Below are 18,090 nucleotides of genomic sequence, written 5' to 3'. Positions count from 1 at the left end.
TGATTTATTCCTAATAATAGAGTCGTACAAAACTTGTATGTTAAAATTCCCTTGATTTCCATTTCTAAATATTCATATTCATCACAGTGTTAATAAAATTACACTGCATATCTGTCTATCCATCGATGTCTGTCTTTGTGTGGCTCCCTGTGAGCCTTGAGCCTTGTTCACGGTGCCAACACCTCATTAGTGCAATATGCAAATGAACTGGAGCGGGGCCAGAGGGTCAGAGCACAAACTGGAGGCTGGATAATAGCACAATGCTGCATCTTTCTGTCGTTGTGCGCGCGCGTGTGTGTGTGTACGCGCGCGCGCGTGTGTGTGTGTGTGTGTGTGTGTGTGTGTTCGCCACAGAGAGTTACTGAGTCTTCAGGTTGCTGCCCGGTTAATGTCCCTTTACCATTTCTGGAGTCTGTAGCGCACATGACTGACTTCAGAACAGATGAAGTGGCAGAAAATGATGAAATTATCCAGACAAATCAAAGTTTTTTTGGGAAGTTTTTAGGTCAAACACCCGTTTAGACCAAGTGTTTGATCCACATCTACAAAGATCTGAACTTATCAATAAACATTTATAATATTAGCTGTTAAGTCTTCATTTCAGTGGCCTTTAGCTGTACTTTATGATCCAATTGTATCACACCAAGCTCTGTTCTACACAAAAGTTGATTTTTTGTTTATATTAAAAATAAAATACACAATGGAGCGTCTCCGGAAACATCTTAACCACACCTGACATAACAGATTGCCTCCGTTTTCACGCCGTGCATAATGAATGACTCAGAGGGCAGGAAGCTCGTTTTCCTGCTGCAATCAGTGTTTGACAGGATTTTTTTTAATGCTTCAATAAGATACTCATGGAAATGACACAGCTGAACTGTTTGGACAGATTTATCAAATATCATCCATTTGAGACTGATATAGACACTTAAAGGACCGAGTAGTCCTTTTGTAATATTTTAGGGACACATATTTTAACCTCTTAAGCCTTTTTACATGGCCTGCAAAAGTATTCACCCTTTGCAAATCACAACCTTATCCTTCAGTGCATTTTAGTAGGATATTAGGCGATGAGTCAGCGCAAACTAAAGCATATTTGTGATGTGGAAAGGAAATTATGCTTCATGGTTTTCAACTTTTTTAGAAATATTTTGCAAAATAGCTCAAGATTATTCAGATGAGCAAAAAGTCTATGAACGTCAATTTTCAAATATTGCCACGGACTGATGTTTTAGAGTTAGGTCTGGACTTTGACTGGGCCACTTGAGCATCATTGTGATCTCGTATTGACCTTCAGCCATCTTTCCATTCACTCTAACTAGCTTCCCTCTCCTTCCTCAAGAAAAGTATCCCCGCAGCATGATGCAGATGGTTTGACGCTTCTGGTTGTAATATGACATAAACATGTAAAAGTTTAAGGGACATGGATACTTTTGCTACCACTGTACAAGCAAAACTAATCACTTTTAAAATATTTACTTCAGATAAAAGAGTGTGAACGTTTAAAGTTTTTTTTTCCATTGAACTAAACATCTGCACATGCATGCTTGCACGTTTGGTTAGCCTGTCGAACAACTTTGCAATCACAATCATTTCATTTTCGTTTATGTCTCTCTTTGCTTTGCATTTCTCAGACTTTTTTGTTGCCTCTGTTCACCTGTTTTATTTGACCATCCTTAAAAAGTAGCCATTATTTCTCCTCCCCCTCCTCAGACGAGAGACGGCGGCGGCCTTGGAGGGAAATTACCCCGGCACGTCTTTACTCAGGACGCTCCCCGGCTTGTCTTCAAGACAAACAGCGATGTTCTTGTAAGAATCATGAACATTTAACACCAGACACAGTTTTTCAGCTCAAAGGCTTTTAAGAACATGCATACATTTATTTTGATGTTTTCATTTTTTGTGCTTTTTAACCTTTTTTTTTCCCCATCACACATTGTATTCTGTTTCAAAAAGACAGAAACGCAGCATTCATACCCCTTGACCTCTTCTACATTTGTCATTTCACAACCATGAATATGTGTGTTTTATTGAGATTTTATGTGACAGTCACAGTATTGAAGTGCAAAGTAAATCGTACATATTATAATTTATATTTTACACAGGTAATCTGAAAAGTGTGGCATACATTTCTGTTCAGCTCCCTTACCTCTGATGCCCTTAAATAAAATCTATCTCAACTAATTACCTTCAAAAATTATTTAGTTGCTTAATAGAGTCCACATGAGTGTCATTTAATCTCAGTATACAGTTTAAACCATAAGTTTACATACACTTTTTTCTCACTGTCTGAATTTAATTCAGACCAAGCTTCTCTTATTTTAGGTCAGGTTAGAATTACCAAAATTATTGCTATTTGCAAATTGCCACAATAATGAGAGGAAGAATATGTCGGATATTAATTTATTGTTGCCCATGTGAACTTCAGGTTTCACTGATGATTTCAGAGTAGAATGAAGGAACATAGCAGAGAGGTCAGGGAGGAAGTTGTTCTCTGCGGTTTAAAGCAGGATTAGGTGATAAAATAATATCCTAGGCTTTGAGCATCTCACCATTTACTCCTCAATCCATCTTCAGAAAATAGTACATGTAACAAGCTCTCTACAAGTCCATTATTATCCGGAGATTCAACCTAAAGGCCTATGGTAACTTGGGAGGAGTTGCAGACATCGACGGCTCAAGTGTCATAATCTGCAAGCATCTTCCAATAAGACTTCTATTGAAAAAAAAAAAAGTCTGATTGGCTTTAGATGTCCTGTTTGGAGTTTGTCAAAAGTCTCATAGGAAATACAAGAAAATGGTGTGGTAAGACAAGACCCAATTGAATTTATAGGTTTACATGAAGACCGTCTGTGCAGTGGGAAACTAATACAGCACACCACGTTGAATACACTACAGCTAACGTTAAATATGCTGGTGGCAGCATCATGCTGTGGGTCTGTTTTGTGACAATCTGACATCCGAATGGATGGTTGTCAGTATTATTGTATTTTATGGCTGTTTACCAAATACTTAGCTTTTGCAACCTATTGAATGTTTTACCTGTTTTTTTAAAGATTTTTATTATACTTTTTATTTTATTCCAGTATCACTTACTGTTCTTCAGCATATATACCATTATTTTCAATAGGTAATTTTAACTCTGTGCATGCAAACTGGTCAGATATTCACAAATTTATCTTCTGGCGACTTAATTAAAACAAACTCTGTCTGAACCCCACAGAATCCGCACCATGTGTACCAGTTCTTTCTTATAAAAGACTAACGTTGGAATTGCTGGTGTCATGATAAGGATATTCAACCACATCAGCACACATTTTTTAAATATTTGTGGTCAAATATTTAAGGAAACATTGATTATTTTCTTCTTAATGCAAACAGGCAGCTGCAAGCCAAAAGAAACATTTCATATCTTTGCTAGAGATCAGAGTTTCTGCAGGAACATTCAGACACGATCCACCGCTCAAGTCTCATCTTTCTTGCAGCTGGAGTGGTTTCACTCATCACCCCGGCCCGTAGCGTGTGCTGGGAAATCCTCCAACCGAGCTTCACTTGGCTGAGACAGGAAGGTTTTTACATGTCACATTTATAATGACCGATATGATGGCTGGCTGTAATAAGAGCAGCCTGACAGACACGCAGAACAGGCCTGGACCTCTTTGACTTTTATCTGCTCCTTAAACTTTTCGTTCTCCATTCAGATTTTAATGAAGTCACACACACGGTGTGGCTAATGTGAAGCCCAGAAACAGGAAATCAACCAGATATCCTTTTTCTTTTATTGGTCAGGTCATTATAATCAGCAAAACAATAAATGATGTAAACTAATTACACCGCAGCATCAAAGGTATTCAGATTTTCTAATAATTTCAGATTTTAAGTGACGTATTTATTTCATAACCAGCTTGAACAAAATGCCTAAAGTGATGCTGTTGGGGTTCAATGTTTTGACGTGAGCTTATTGGTGTAGGCATTTATTGTAATGTGTCCACAACGTGTGGCCTGAGCGCTCCTGCATGGCTTGGTCATGAAGAATTTGAAGACTCAAATAGACACCAGTTTAGGAAAATGATTGCAGTGCTGCTGGTGTGGCTGCCAAACTCGTAGTGTCCTGTCGTTTCCCTGGCAACAACCAAAACTATTGTACCACTCCCCCACTAACTGCTGAATCAGTTAATGCCACGGTCACATCCTTCCACGTAGAAATTGGTATAATCACTCTGCCTGCTGCTAATGGCTCTTTGCTGCTGAGAAGGTCCAGATTACCCCCAGGTTCAGCTGTGCTGGTTGCTGAGAGACCAAAGGAAGTTGTGAGCAATTGGCTGCTGCAGTTTGAACACAGTTTCCACACGTCTTAGCTTCCAATAGACTCTTTCAGAAATACTTTGGGACTTCTGTGTGGTTTCTGAAAAGTTCAAGACGACATCAGGTTTAAGTTAAAATGTTCATTTTACAACCCTGAGCCACCAGGCAAGACATTCATGCCGCCATAATGAGCGACTTAATTAAAGGTTAGCTAGTTTCTCAGCTTTACGGGTGTTATGGACAAGCAGTCTGTGCAAACATCTGGCCAGCTGGTGAAAAGCAAAAGTGAGTCACGTAATTTTCTGCCAGTAACACCCAATAGATGGTGGTTAAATGCTGGAAGACATGACACAGCACAGAAGTTCAGCCATAGGAAATTTTTTTTAAGGATGCAGTGCCACACTCCACCAGGTGTTTCACCCCTTGGAATTGGAGATATCCGAAACAAAATAATTTGTTACCATTGATATTGACCCAGATAAGATCCCATTTAAGTCATCAATGGTTCTGCAATACCAACTTTATTTTTACTTGTGAAATCTGTCTAATTATGACAGATTTGTTTCCTTTGATTCACCATAACCTTACCACTTACCACTCTGAAACCCCTTCTCTATCTCCTGCAGTTGTTTTAAATCTGTAAATACTTCTTCAGTTACTAAAACTTTCTGGCATAACTATGCATCAAAAACATTTTCTTCCTGCCCCACAACCTTTTAACAAGTCCCATCTGGCTCTTCCTAATTTTCTCCCTTCTCGTTGTCGGTTCAGAAGGTGAGAGGAGGAAGAACGGCTGCTTCTTTTCCAAGCCAGATAACTGTAATGCAAATGGTTAAAGTACACCACCAACGCTGGCTCGTTGGCCATGGTGGAAATAAATGGCCGTAATTAGGCTGAACTGCAAACATCTGTGTGCAGGAGTGTGGAGCGAGACGAGAGGGAAGGAGAAAGCACAACTCCATTAGCGTAATGCTCGGTGAAATTTTCACTCACAGTGCAGAAAGTCGTTAAGTGCTCCCCGTCTGTCTTTCCGAGTCGAGGAAAATTTCAGTACATTTATAATTTAAGATATCCAAAGTCTAGGAATATAAAACTGGACTTGTGAGAACACTTCTTGGACTTTTACTCTGTTACGCCTCATTGGATTAGTAGGACTAATTGAACAGTTAAAGCATCTAAAATTAAAATGACTTTTAGTGGTTATGTATGAAACTATGCCTCAGATCTGTTCTATGGTTATGTCACCATGTGTGTAACTCCTTACTCTATCCTGTAAGATTGCTTAAGAACACAAAATATTTGCAAAGTTGTAGCAGATAATGTTTATTTTTACAAATACATGCACATGGACAGCCTTTCTGACTTAATCTTTTTAAGCCACTGTCAGACCTGATTCTTTCTAATAGACCAGTGTTGCTTTGCACCATGTAAAACAGGAGTTTATCCGCTTTCCAGTTGCATCCTTCAACTTATTAACATTCAGCAGGGGGGCAAAAGGGTCTGCATGATGGATGGATGTCGCTGAAGGGTCTGACAACTGATTAATGCCTTAATTATCTCCAGTGAGGACCTGCCACTCCTCCCAGAGCTGACAGAGTGAGCTGTGTGTGGCCTGACGAGCGTCGCCGTGTTCGGGTCTCGCCCACTGCTATCTGCTCCACCGGGGGTCACATTCATTCTCTTCCGTCAAGAAAAATGCCCACATTTTTGCACTGTGAAGGTGTTGATGAAAGATTGCAGCAGCCTTTTTTGGGGATCAGCGCCACTGCAGTGGTTATAAAACTTCACATTTAAGACAAGCCGACACACATTTGGATTCCATGTCGCTGTATAAAATAACAATTAGACGGAAAAGCAACAGAAATGTATTATGTATGTCTATTTTTATGGAAAGAAAAAAGTGTGTAATTCACACTTATTTTTTAAATCATTAACTGTTTAATAGACGTGAATAACCTCAGTGAATATAAAACTATTAAAGGAAATGACTCTGACGTCCAGAATTTCAACAAGATCTTTACAAGACCATTATATTTTTTATGGTAGTTTTTTTTTAAAGCCATATAGACATTTTAGTTATTTTAGATCATCATCTTGCTGCACAACCTAAGTACACTTGAACTAAAGGTCACAAGGAAATTCTCCCTCAGGATTTTGTTGTGTGGAAAAGAACTCATGGTTCCATCAACTCTCATAAGACTGTTGCCCTACCTGCACCATGCTTGACGTTCTCTACAGCTGAGCAATATGGACAAAAAATATTTGTATTTATTAATATGTTTTTTTCAACATGACAGATTGAAAGATAAATATCACACTGTTTCAAATTTAAGTTTCTAAGATACTATGTATCCCAATACAAACTGAAAGAACAAACTGAAGCAATCATTATTAATAGCTTAATGACATTATTTTTCATAAATTACACACAGATTGCATAATGTTATGGGTTACAAATACAGTAAACAAATTAAACATTGCACTTTCTTCACTAGCAGTATAATGATGTAAAAACATTTGAAGAACAATTTGAGACTTCAAAAATACTTCAGTACATAAATTTAAAAAATGTAAATCGGTTTTACAGCACCTTTTTTTTCTACCTTGCAAAAATGCTTAAACTTAGGATACGGGTTTTGTCTTTTCCCTTTGAAAAATCCCTGTTTATATGTTCTGGGTTAATTTTGGACTTCCTGGAACAGTCATCGTTGCTGAAACAGATTAAATCTCTAAGGGAACATTTATTATATCACGCCAATGAAAGGGCTCTGAAAACACTTTTATAACTCACTAGAACTTCAGAAAATTCACGTGATAATCATTTTGTGATCCTGTGACACAAAAAAGAAGAAAAATAAAAATAAAAGAACATTTATTTCATTTTGTCTTTAAAAAAATCTATAAAATTGGGGGTTCATTCTTTATTTTTCACTATGAATCAAAAACTAGGTGATTCTTGCTTTCAGTTTGTAGCTTTTAAGACCAAACACTTTAATGTATTTTTGTGGAATACCATGTTGTTACTTCAGATCAAAGCAGAAATTAATGGAATGACTAGCAATATACTCTGAATGTCCAAAATTACATGATTTGGATATTATTCCCAGTCTTCCTGTAGATTTGTTCAATTAGACACCTGCTAGGAGCTGTCATAAGTATTTTACTGCATTTACTACCAAGTTGGCACAATATTCAAATCCTTTTGTTGAAGGAAACTGAGGGAAAATTTCTTGCAGCTGTATCAGAGTCATTGGTCTCCCGCAGGACTGAGAGTGAGTGTCTCTTTCAGGCCAACAGAAAGTGCAAATGAGAACTTGTTGCGTGGGCAGATTGTTAAAGACAGTCACCTCAGTTGCATAGCAGCAGAACATTATGTCTGCATTCACTTCTGTAAATGTAGAGTTGTTAAAAGCAAATGGGGGATGCGTATTTACAAATATAAATGAACTTACTTCTTAAGTAAGATGATGATGATATAATATTGTGCTGTACTATATGTACATGACAAGATACATACCTTATTTGCTGTGTTTTTTGCAGGTGTGTGACTGGTGCAAACATATTCGCCACACTAAGGAGTACCTGGACTTTGGTGCTGGTGAGCGCAGGCTGCAGTTCTGCAGTGCCAAATGCCTGAACCAGTATAAAATGGACATTTTCTACAAGGAAACCCAGGCTGCCCTGCCTGGAGCATTGTGTAACCCCGGTCATGGAGCTGGAGGGGAGGGAAAGCCAGAATGCAGTGGAGGGGTGCAGCTGCTGACTCCTGAATCCTGGGGAACGCCACTGACAGATCTTCGGCGTAAGGCTCCTTCACCAGGTTGCCATTCTGGCACCTCTGCCTTGGTCTCCTCCACTTCCTCTGCCACCTCACCGTCAGAAACAGCGGCTGTGTGTTCCCCGTCCTCATCCACTTCAGCCAAAATCCCCACACCTAGACCTCATGAAAGCCCAACACTTCCCCCTCCACCTGTTCCTTTGCATCCACCAGTGGGGGTTCCCTCTGGCAGCCCACCCATGGTGATGACACCCAGAGGACCTATGCCCCTGCCTCTGTTCATGGAACATCAAATGATGCAGCAGATCCGACCGCCATTTCTTCGCCCCTCTGCCCATCCAGGGGGACCTAACAGCCCACTTTCAAACCCCATAATCCCTGGGATTGGTCCACCTCCTCCCCCAAGAACCCTTGGTCCAGCATCAAGCCCCATGCACAGACCCCTCCTTTCTCCACATGTCCACCATTCATCCAATCCTAATCCAGGTATGATCCCTCCTCACCCTGGCCTACCTATACCAGGTTTACCCCCTTTTCCTCCTGTCAACATGATGCCCAACGGACCCATCCCTTTGCCCCCAATGATGAACTTTGGCATGCCGTCCTTAGCCCCATTGGTACCCCCACCAACTCTGTTGGTCCCTTACCCGGTCATTGTACCTCTCCCAGTTCCCATACCTATTCCAATCCCAATCCCTTTTAACTCCAAGTCTTCTAGGGACCAACCAGAGAGCAGTAGTTCTGTCCACAGCGCTCCAGATTCTTCAGAAGCATCATCCTCTAGGGCTCACTCTCCAAGTTCTTCTGGAAGTGACAAAGGGGACCACAAGACAGAGCCAGCTGGTGGAGAACAGGTTTCTCCTGTACCTGGTGAGAGAAGCAGGACAGCGTTCATGGACTTGACTGTGAAATCAGAGGATAATCTAGGCAGTCTTTGTCTTTCCAGTGGCTCTGGACTGATTGATGGTGTAATTGACCTGACTGTGGGCCAAAAGCCAGGCCAGCAGCACCTCATTCAGACCATGCTCGCTGGAGTCCAGGTCAAAGTGGAGGAATCAAGATCTCCACCAGCTGATGGGTTTGGGAGGGAATGTGTAGGTAGTAACGCAGAGAATGCTGTTTTGCCACAGGGCAGTTTTACAGAACTGGACACTGGCAAACACCTTAAGTCATTGGACTCTGCTGTGCAACCTTCCAGCAAAACAGATCTTCCAGAGAGTCAAATAAGTCCTAATTTTAAACCAGCGCTCTTGCCTACATCAATACGGACCCAGTCGTTAGCCCTTCCTCAGCTCCAAGCTAACTCTGCTGCCCCTTGTAATGTAATAGTCAACGGCACTGGATGGCATTCCCTTCTCAATCCAGACCGAAAAGGAGAGAGGGATGGGGAGAACCCGCCAAATAATGGTGATCTGGAGCGCGAGGCGCTGAAAGAAAACAATTGTTCGGTGGGTGAGCCCGGGAAACGAATATCAGCACAAGATGAGAAAGTGGACACAAAAGTGGACAGTAAGCAAGACCCTGACTCCAGCATGGAGGAGGGTGAACACGCCTACGCCCTGCCACTTCTCTCAGCGGGAGGTTGTGTCGTCATCCAGCCTGTGCCAAAGCCTGCCGCCGACAAGACAGCCATCCTGTCCTGCTCCATCAGTGCACCGCTGTCAGCAGGTGGGAGCCCTGAGCTGGAGCCGCCGCTGAAGAGGAGGTGTCTGCGAATCCGCAATCAAAACAAGTGAGGTAAGTGAATTTTGGTATTATCCAAATAACACTTCTAGGGAATCTCACATCAACATTTTGGCATGGGCCATTACCTTTACCTGCAATTTGCGAGTTAATTCCAAGGTTGCAGGATTTCTTATTTTTGCTGTAGAAGGAGGGTGAAGTGATAAGATTATCTAGTGCTGTCATTTTCTCGGTATCACCGATCAAACCTGTCTAATTTTATCGTATTTAACAAATTGGCTTAACAAATTCAACTTAATCTAAACAAACTTGTTTTGCTATTTTGTTGTAAATCCGTGGATAAAATTCACCCTGTGATACAAATCAACTTCCACAATTGACAACCGAGAGATGTTAGACCATGTGTTAATCAGCAGAACAGAGTCTTGTTAAGTATGACTAATGTGTTCAAAGTTCTAATATCCAGTGTTATAAAATCACGTTTGTTCTTTGGTAGGCTTTGATTTTATTCTTTTCAGCCAAAGCAAAACTCTCGAGTCACATGTTTCTGGATAATTTGGTAACATCGCACAGAAGTGGTACATGAAATCACTTGACAAGTGGAATGGAAAGATTTTATTTTAAGTGCTATCTATGTAAAGTGCAGTAAAAAAATATTGTTTTTAACCTTTTTTCATATATTAATGTTTAACTTTTAAAAAAATAACATACAGATCTTTGAGACTTGGATATTGGTGATCACAGGTGTAAGCAAAACGGTAACCAGGCAATTGGACTTGGAGAACGTGTTCAAACATGCCCATCGAAGAACCCTACGGCGGTACTTTGGGAGTACTTTCGGAGTACTTTGGGCCTTTGATACAGGCTGTTGGGTCCCTGCATGATCAGTGTCAGAGAGTGTCGGACTCAAAGTTGCCCTTTGTCCCCGATTCTGTTCATAAGGTTCATGGGTAGAATATCTCGCACAGCAAAGGTGTTGAGGGGATTTGTTTTTGTGGATGGATGGATAGATAGAATGTGTTGTCTGGTTTTGTTTTCTTTTTTATGTCATTTTTTTCTTTTTATTTTGTTGTAATACATACTCCCCTAGAAATGAAAGGCATAGTACCCACGTTTTATTTGATTGTCCTTCCCTTTACGTCGGACATCAAATTATGACTGAGTTTTAGGGTTTCAGTGGTTTTAAAATGTGTAAATGATTTCCTCAATCTATAAAATATCCTTTACTCATTCATTTTCTCTTCTTTTGTAGACTAATAATAAAACAGTCTGCACTCTTTTCTGTCCTCTTAGATTGTTCAGGTGCAGTGACAAAGATTAATCAGAGTGACACAGTGTGCTGCTTGATTTTTGGGTAGACAGTGTGACTAAAGTCTTTGGAAAAAAAGAAGTGAAAAAAAGAGAATGAAATGATTGAAACATTGTGCTCCATTTTCCTCAGCGTTACCTGAATGCTGCGACAGGGAGATCTGTTTGAATGTCACTTAGGGAACTCTTGTGGAGAACATTTTTGAAAGGTGTCTGATTCAATAGCATCCTGGTGAACAGGATGTTTAGCCCACACATTAATTTTCCAAACAAAATGAGCATTTAAAACTTGTTAGATCGCATTCTCGATCACCAAAATGAAAACCTTTTCTTGTCAAAAGACCCATTCAGCACATTTACGCTACCGTTGATGCTACATTCCTTGGCTTATTGAATACTAATTAAATGAAACTGCAATTTTGAGCAATTTAAAGGCAAATTCAGGTTAGGGTGGCACGAGGCGAGTGCTCTGAATGAAATCAATTAGTGACGACAAAAGAGGGAAATCAAGCCCTGCAGCCAGCAGCTAAAATGAACAGAATTAATATGCTGTAATAATCAGACATGTGAAGGTTTATTTTTTATGAAGACTGACATTGGAAAGTCCAAATACTTCAATGCTCTTTCTAAAATATTTTCTCATTTCATAGAGAAATGCTAAGACATTTATTAAGGCATTAGTTATTTACCATGATTAGTATTTATCATGATTATTTCATTTGTTTTAAAGACAAAATGTGTGGATTGTGCATTTGCGCTGGTTCAATGACAGCACAATCTAAAGTTAAATTTACATTGAATTGTGTACTACGCAGATTATTTCTGTATTTTATTTCTTCAAATTAATAGTTGTGCATGCAGTTTCCGTGTATTTAGTGAAATTGCTTTTTTAAACAAATGTTTTGGCTATCCTTTCTCAAGTCAGAAGTGTTTTCTTTGAGACAGAAATTAAAACTTAAGGATTTAGCAACAATAGCAAAAAAAGTATATTATATTATGGGATCAAGAAAAGTATGAAGGTAATGTATTGTATGTGAATGGAAATGAGATGGTTATGGGAATGTACTGCCAATCTAGTTTTTGTGTTTTTATGTATTTTTCATTTTTTGTATTGATTTTGCTTTTAAGTATCTATGGCCATTGTCTTTTTGAAGTATTGTTTTTATTTTTATTGTTGTACTACAGCCTTGACCCTACTTCTTGGACAAATTTCTGCTTTAGGAGACTCATAAATGAACTTATATTATCTTTTATCTTATCTTATATCAGTTTAAGTTTGTCTATGTGGATTACTGATCTCATTCTTGTTTTTAAGAATAATTTAGGTTTCATATTGTTTTATATTCATTCTACCCGGTAAAAAGTCCATAAAGATAGTGTGATATCAAGCCTATGAGGAGTGCATGTGAACTTTTGACCACAGTTGGACGTGAAAGCTCAAAACTTAATGAAGATTGAAAAACGTATCCATAAGATTTTCTCTTTAAAAGCTGGTCATAAATTGATCAAAACAACCTCGACTCTGTCTCATTGTCCTCCCTCTCTCTTTCACAGATGGATGCTCTTATGACCGCAGTGCCATCAGCGACTCACCTATCTACCCCCAACCTCTAAATCCCATCACTCCAAGCTACACCACTCCTCACGTTCACACACGCACATGTAGGTTGTTGTCATCTCACCATCTACCAGCACAACTAATCGCCTTTTGAGACTGACGAGAATCCAAGAAAATTAAATGAGGTGTATCATAGCAGAGGAGACAGGGCTCCTCCTGTCTGTATGTCACTCTTTGAGGGCCGAATTTTATATATAAGGAACGTTTTGGCCAGCAGGACATCTTGACCTTTAACCCAGAGACAGTAAATTCTTGCTACCGGAGGATTAACAGGCGTCCACACCCCCGCTGGTTGCCTCATTATTTAAAGATTCAATCTGCACTTCCCCCCCTTCAACACAAGCTCTGTTTATATATATATATTTTTTACTATGGAGCATCCTGTGATATTCAGAAGTCAGCGTGGAACCTGTGAAAAGCATTGAAATGAGATGACACTACAACCAAGGTACTAAATGTTTGCTCTCGTATTTTGTTTGATCCTTTTTAAACTTACATGTTTTGAAATACAGATAAATGGAAACTAGAAACAAACATCAGAACAGTTCATGCAGCTAATTTCTAATGAGAGGAGTCATAAATACTCTGGAATATCTACACTTGCTGTTTGGATGGATAAAAACATCAAATTGATGAAATGGGGACAGCGTTAATGTCACTAGCCATCTTCTGCTGTTCAGACTTTTTCTCTACATGCATTATTGCACACAAAAAAAACAGAGTTATCAAAATTGACTTCCATTAATATAATAAAAGCAATGGGCATGGGCTAATATTTGCTCAGGCTCTTCTTTTGGAGGACATGTTAAGCCTTACTGTGCTCCTGAATAAATCCGGAAAGGCAATGTAGAAAATCTGCCAACCTCAGTCTTGGAAATTTGTGTTTAACATCTTTAACATTGATGCTCAAGTTCACTTTTATTGGTGTCAGGGGAAGGATAGCCCTTTTATAAATCTCAATATTTAACTGTGAGGGAAAACTGTTGGGGGGGAAAAAATGAAAAATTTTCTCCTATTTACCATGTCTTTAAGCTTTGTAAAGTTAACAGTTACAAAGAAACTATTTAGAAACAAATTAGGAAAAAACTGCTAGTTACTGTTGCAATTTATTCATCTTCACATCTTATTAAATTACTAATCATTAGCCAATTATGTTTTAATTGTCAATTGAAAATGAACATGAAACAAACTTTGAAGTAATTACTAATAGAAATGGGACATTGGTAAATGTCTGCATTTGTTCCTGTCTCCTTTAAAACGAATAGGCTTAATAAATGTTTAGCTGTTTAATAATTTGTTCCTATTAAGTAATGACCAACTATCCTTTAACAATCACTTCCTAGTCATTAAGTACTTTATATAATTTCACTCAGAAAAACATCAGTAGCTAAAGGCTAATTGCTCAGTTGCACGTTTATCTTTTTTTCCCCTATCCCGTTTGAAAATAATCATTAATTTATGTTTACCATATCAGTGTAGCAATAAACCAAGATTACATTTTGATGGTATTAAACTGACTATTAATAAATCATTATTTATTCAACTAATCTCTGGCGAGTTGCTAATGTTTCATCAGTAACAATCAGAAACCGAATGGGTAGGGCTAATCAGCCAATGATGCTAACTTCCATAATATTCTAGCTTATTTCAAATATAAACAAAAATACATTGTTCATAAATCATTAACTATTTGAAAAATGAAACATATGCCTTCATTATATAAAGTCCAATTGACTCGACATTAAACAATTGACTAAAATTCAATCTTTCAATGCTAATAACCTATTTTTCAATGTTTCTTTTTTTCTGTATCTCATGTAAAATTGACCATTAACTTATCCCTACCAAATCAGTAGTTCTGTTAAAAATATCAACTTCACATTTGAATGTCAGTAAATCAACTGTAATTATTATAAAAATAGTTATTAAACCAGACATGACCATATATTAAAGCTACGTGCTAATGTGTACTAGCAAAATGCTAGGGAGTTAATTAGACTCTGATGCTAACTGGTTCATTTTTATTATTAATAATTTTACTTTAAATATTAGCAATGAAGCTATAATTTTGCTACATAATTTAATTAAGACTCAAAAACTTTAGATATATTTAGATAATAGCTAACTGAGCACTAATCACAAGGTTAATTTATTCTTTATTGGTCCGGGTAAAGATCTGTTTCGAGGGAGACCTCCTCTTCAAAGCAGCAGGACTTACAATAAAATACATATCAATAACACAACAATTGCTAAACATATAAAACTAAAGAAATACATCAGATATTAAGAATAAGCACGTGAACATTTACTTTACTAACTCGCAAACAGTCTTTCATTGAATTGTTTCTATATAACTGAACACGGTTTTAGGTCTGTTGTAAAATGTTTCTTCTACCTTCCATACTAAATTATCTAATGTTGTTAAGCCAACATGTTTTTTTTTTCTTGTTTAAATTTTGAATTGTAAAGCAATTTTGTCCTTTGTGTGTTTGAACTGTCCCCCATCCAGTTCGACTTACATTCAGTAAATGAAGCCAGAAGTCAGTCTACATTTCCAGTGGTGAGATGCACTGCACTCTGGTGTTCAGAGACAAAACATAAAACCTAGTTTTGTAAAGTCATCTTTCTGATCTTAAACCTAGTAACTAATAGTTGGCTATTAAAACTACTTATGCGAAGAAAGTCTAGGCACACCATAAATTAAGAATGGTGTTAAACACCACATTACTTTTAAAATGGTACTTATAGTCAACAAAGATAACAAAAGAGTATCCAATGCACTAACTTGGTAATCCCAGATATTTTTTTTGTCTTGTAGCATACATTTTATTCACTGTTGAGTTGTACCTGAAAGAGGCCCAACATTTGCTCTTAGCTCACACATAAAAAGTATGCAAACTCAAGTCTGACAGGCTTCATAAATGTAACCATGTACAAGTTTGTGAGGCGGTTGCAAACAGAAACACCGGCTGAGATTACACTGCATGAAACTGTATCTGTGAGCTGTGAGGTGGGCATTTAGGTTTAACCTACTGTCTGCCTCAGGTCAGTGTCAGACTTTGCAAAGCTTCTGCTCTACCTTTCTGCAAGCAACAGGGGGGGAACAAATACAGTGTTTAAGTTTCCTATTTTTCTGCTTGACATAAAACTCTAAAAATCAAAGTCAGAGGAAGAAATTAGTCTTAATAATCAGCTGCACAAATGCACATTGTCAGCAAATAGAGTATAACATCAATTTGGAGTTTTTACTTACAAACAAGTGACATATGAATTTAAGTGAACTCTGTAAAAACACAAAGTGTCAAACATTTCTGAAAGAAAACAGAGGCCAATTTTCTTCATGCAATTGTCATTGCAAAATTAATTTTTTATAAAATCCACTGCTCTATTTTTGTTGTTGTAAAATTCCCTTTTGTTTAATTGCCTCAAAGAAAAGCTCTTTTGGAGACGAGTGTTGGATTTGTTTCCTGTTCTTTGATTCTGGTGCCACAAATAATTTAAATGTTAAGTCTAACTTTTTGGGATTTTTCTTTCTCTGACAAATCTAAATGTCTTGTTTTGATGATGTCCTAAACTCGGATCACTATGTTTGCTTTTCCCTTCTTGTTGACACCTTTTATACTCCCAGACTTTGACAAAATGCCAAGTTCTAACTGCTTCTATTCGTCCCTATGCTCTGCTGGTGGCATAAGGGGTATATCCTCTTTATTTGAAGCAAGCATTGAAGATATGGGAGTCTAATTTTAGACAAATGAATCCATCTTTCTCAATAGCTGCAAAAGTCATGATGAATCTCCAGCATTCCTTTTTGATTACAAAATACAGGCCTACTTCAGAAGCCTGGATTATGCAATGCAACTAACTCCAAGCTGGAAAAAAACAAAAAAGGAAAACAAGTGCTCGACAGACAAAAAAAATAAAATAAAATAAACGGGATACAATGCCCTTGTGTTTCAAAAACAACAGAGAAGTTGCCTTAAATCTTGCTTGTATAATCTCCACAGCTAGACAATGATCTTTGCTTGTAAAGACAACTCTCCCTTCTTTGTACAAAAGGAAACAACTTTGTTATCTTGCTAGTGTCAATGTATAGATGATCAGCTTTTTTCTGTAACTTGTATGAACTGTCACATTTTTGCTAAGAAGAAAATCTCAATGTTCCTCAGTCCCTCTCCTCCCCAACATGCAATATGTGCGACGTTATGAACTCGTGGTGGACTGTCAATCTTTTTGTGTGCATTTTACGGTATTATTTATTGTCAACATGTTTTGAATTTGCAAATAATAGGAAAGAGACAGTTTGACATGAACCTGACCTTCAATTTTTAAACTGGAGGCATTGCTGACAAAAGGAGGACTTTTTATTATGACTTTGTACATAACATGTGGCCAAACTTGCTTTGGAGAAAAAAAAACTAACTAATTTTGTGTTGTAACAGTTATTGTTTAATTAAAGTGAATTACTCATGAAGAGAAATAAATAAGAGGCACACACAACGCTATTTCAGTCATTTTCTGCCCATTGGTGCACATACTAGTCATACATTTTATAACATATGTACTTAAAAAGAAGAGATGGAAAGAATCGATACTGGGTTTTGATTCTTTTGATACCCAGATACTGGGTATCGAGGAAAAGTTGCTCACTTTTCCTCGCCTATTATATCCATATGAGACGAAAAAAAGTGAGCAACTTCATCCATTTCTTTTTGTTTGACTTCTGTAGAAATTCTTAAACAATGGCGCCACCGAGAGGTAGCTATAGGGTATGGGACAAATTGCTGGCCCAATCCTTACAACACTCTCCTCAATTATTGTTTTTATTTTTTATTTTTTTATTTTTGTCATTTTACTATTTTTAATGTAGTAATTGTAAATGCTGCACTGCCACCTTCCTATTAGACACAGCGGAATGGAACTCAAATTATGGCGTTTGGTTTTATAAAATAAAAACTTCCTGTCAAGTTCAATATTCCTGCCAAAACTAAAAAAAAATATTTTTTAAAGACAGTGAAGTTTTAAGTCACTGCTAGATTTATTGGACAACTGGGATATTTATAACCATGAATATCAGAAGACGCACTCAATACTTTATTTCAGCTAACATTCCAGTAAATACATGCATGAATATATATCATTAATTAATAATTATCTATATATCTACATATCTATATATGTCTCTATATATGTATAAAAACCCTGAGACTAATTTGTGCTGAGTGTGAGTCAAAGGTCGAAATAAACTAATGGTTAAAATCCGCAAATTGGTACAAAAGTCAAAAGTTAATATTTTATTTGATGTCCTTTCACAGCTCTGCGCTTGAAAAAGTGAATGGTGTGGTCTGTAGCGCCCTCTTGTGGTGATAGAGTATTAGAGCGTATTCTCAGGAAGAAGTTG

The 18,090-nt window shown here is 37.8% G+C and overlaps 1 protein-coding gene across 1 annotated transcript; it reads left to right on the top strand.

Annotated features, from left to right (window-relative positions):
- Positions 1-1,680: 1,680 nt before the first annotated feature.
- LOC103155437 (sine oculis-binding protein homolog) lies at positions 1,681-16,578 on the top strand (the record flags this gene model as incomplete). Its single annotated transcript, XM_016663249.1, has 3 exons — positions 1,681-1,809; positions 7,846-9,820; positions 12,629-16,578. Coding segments are annotated over 2 exons (2,103 nt in total), but the record flags the coding sequence as incomplete, so codon positions are not given.
- Positions 16,579-18,090: the final 1,512 nt, after the last annotated feature.

The sequence above is a fragment of the Poecilia formosa genome, unplaced genomic scaffold, assembly GCF_000485575.1.
Source record: "Poecilia formosa unplaced genomic scaffold, Poecilia_formosa-5.1.2 Scaffold8, whole genome shotgun sequence".
NCBI lineage: Eukaryota > Metazoa > Chordata > Actinopteri > Cyprinodontiformes > Poeciliidae > Poecilia > Poecilia formosa.
Note: the sequence above shows the minus strand (reverse complement) of the source record. Positions and strands in the feature narration are given on the sequence as shown.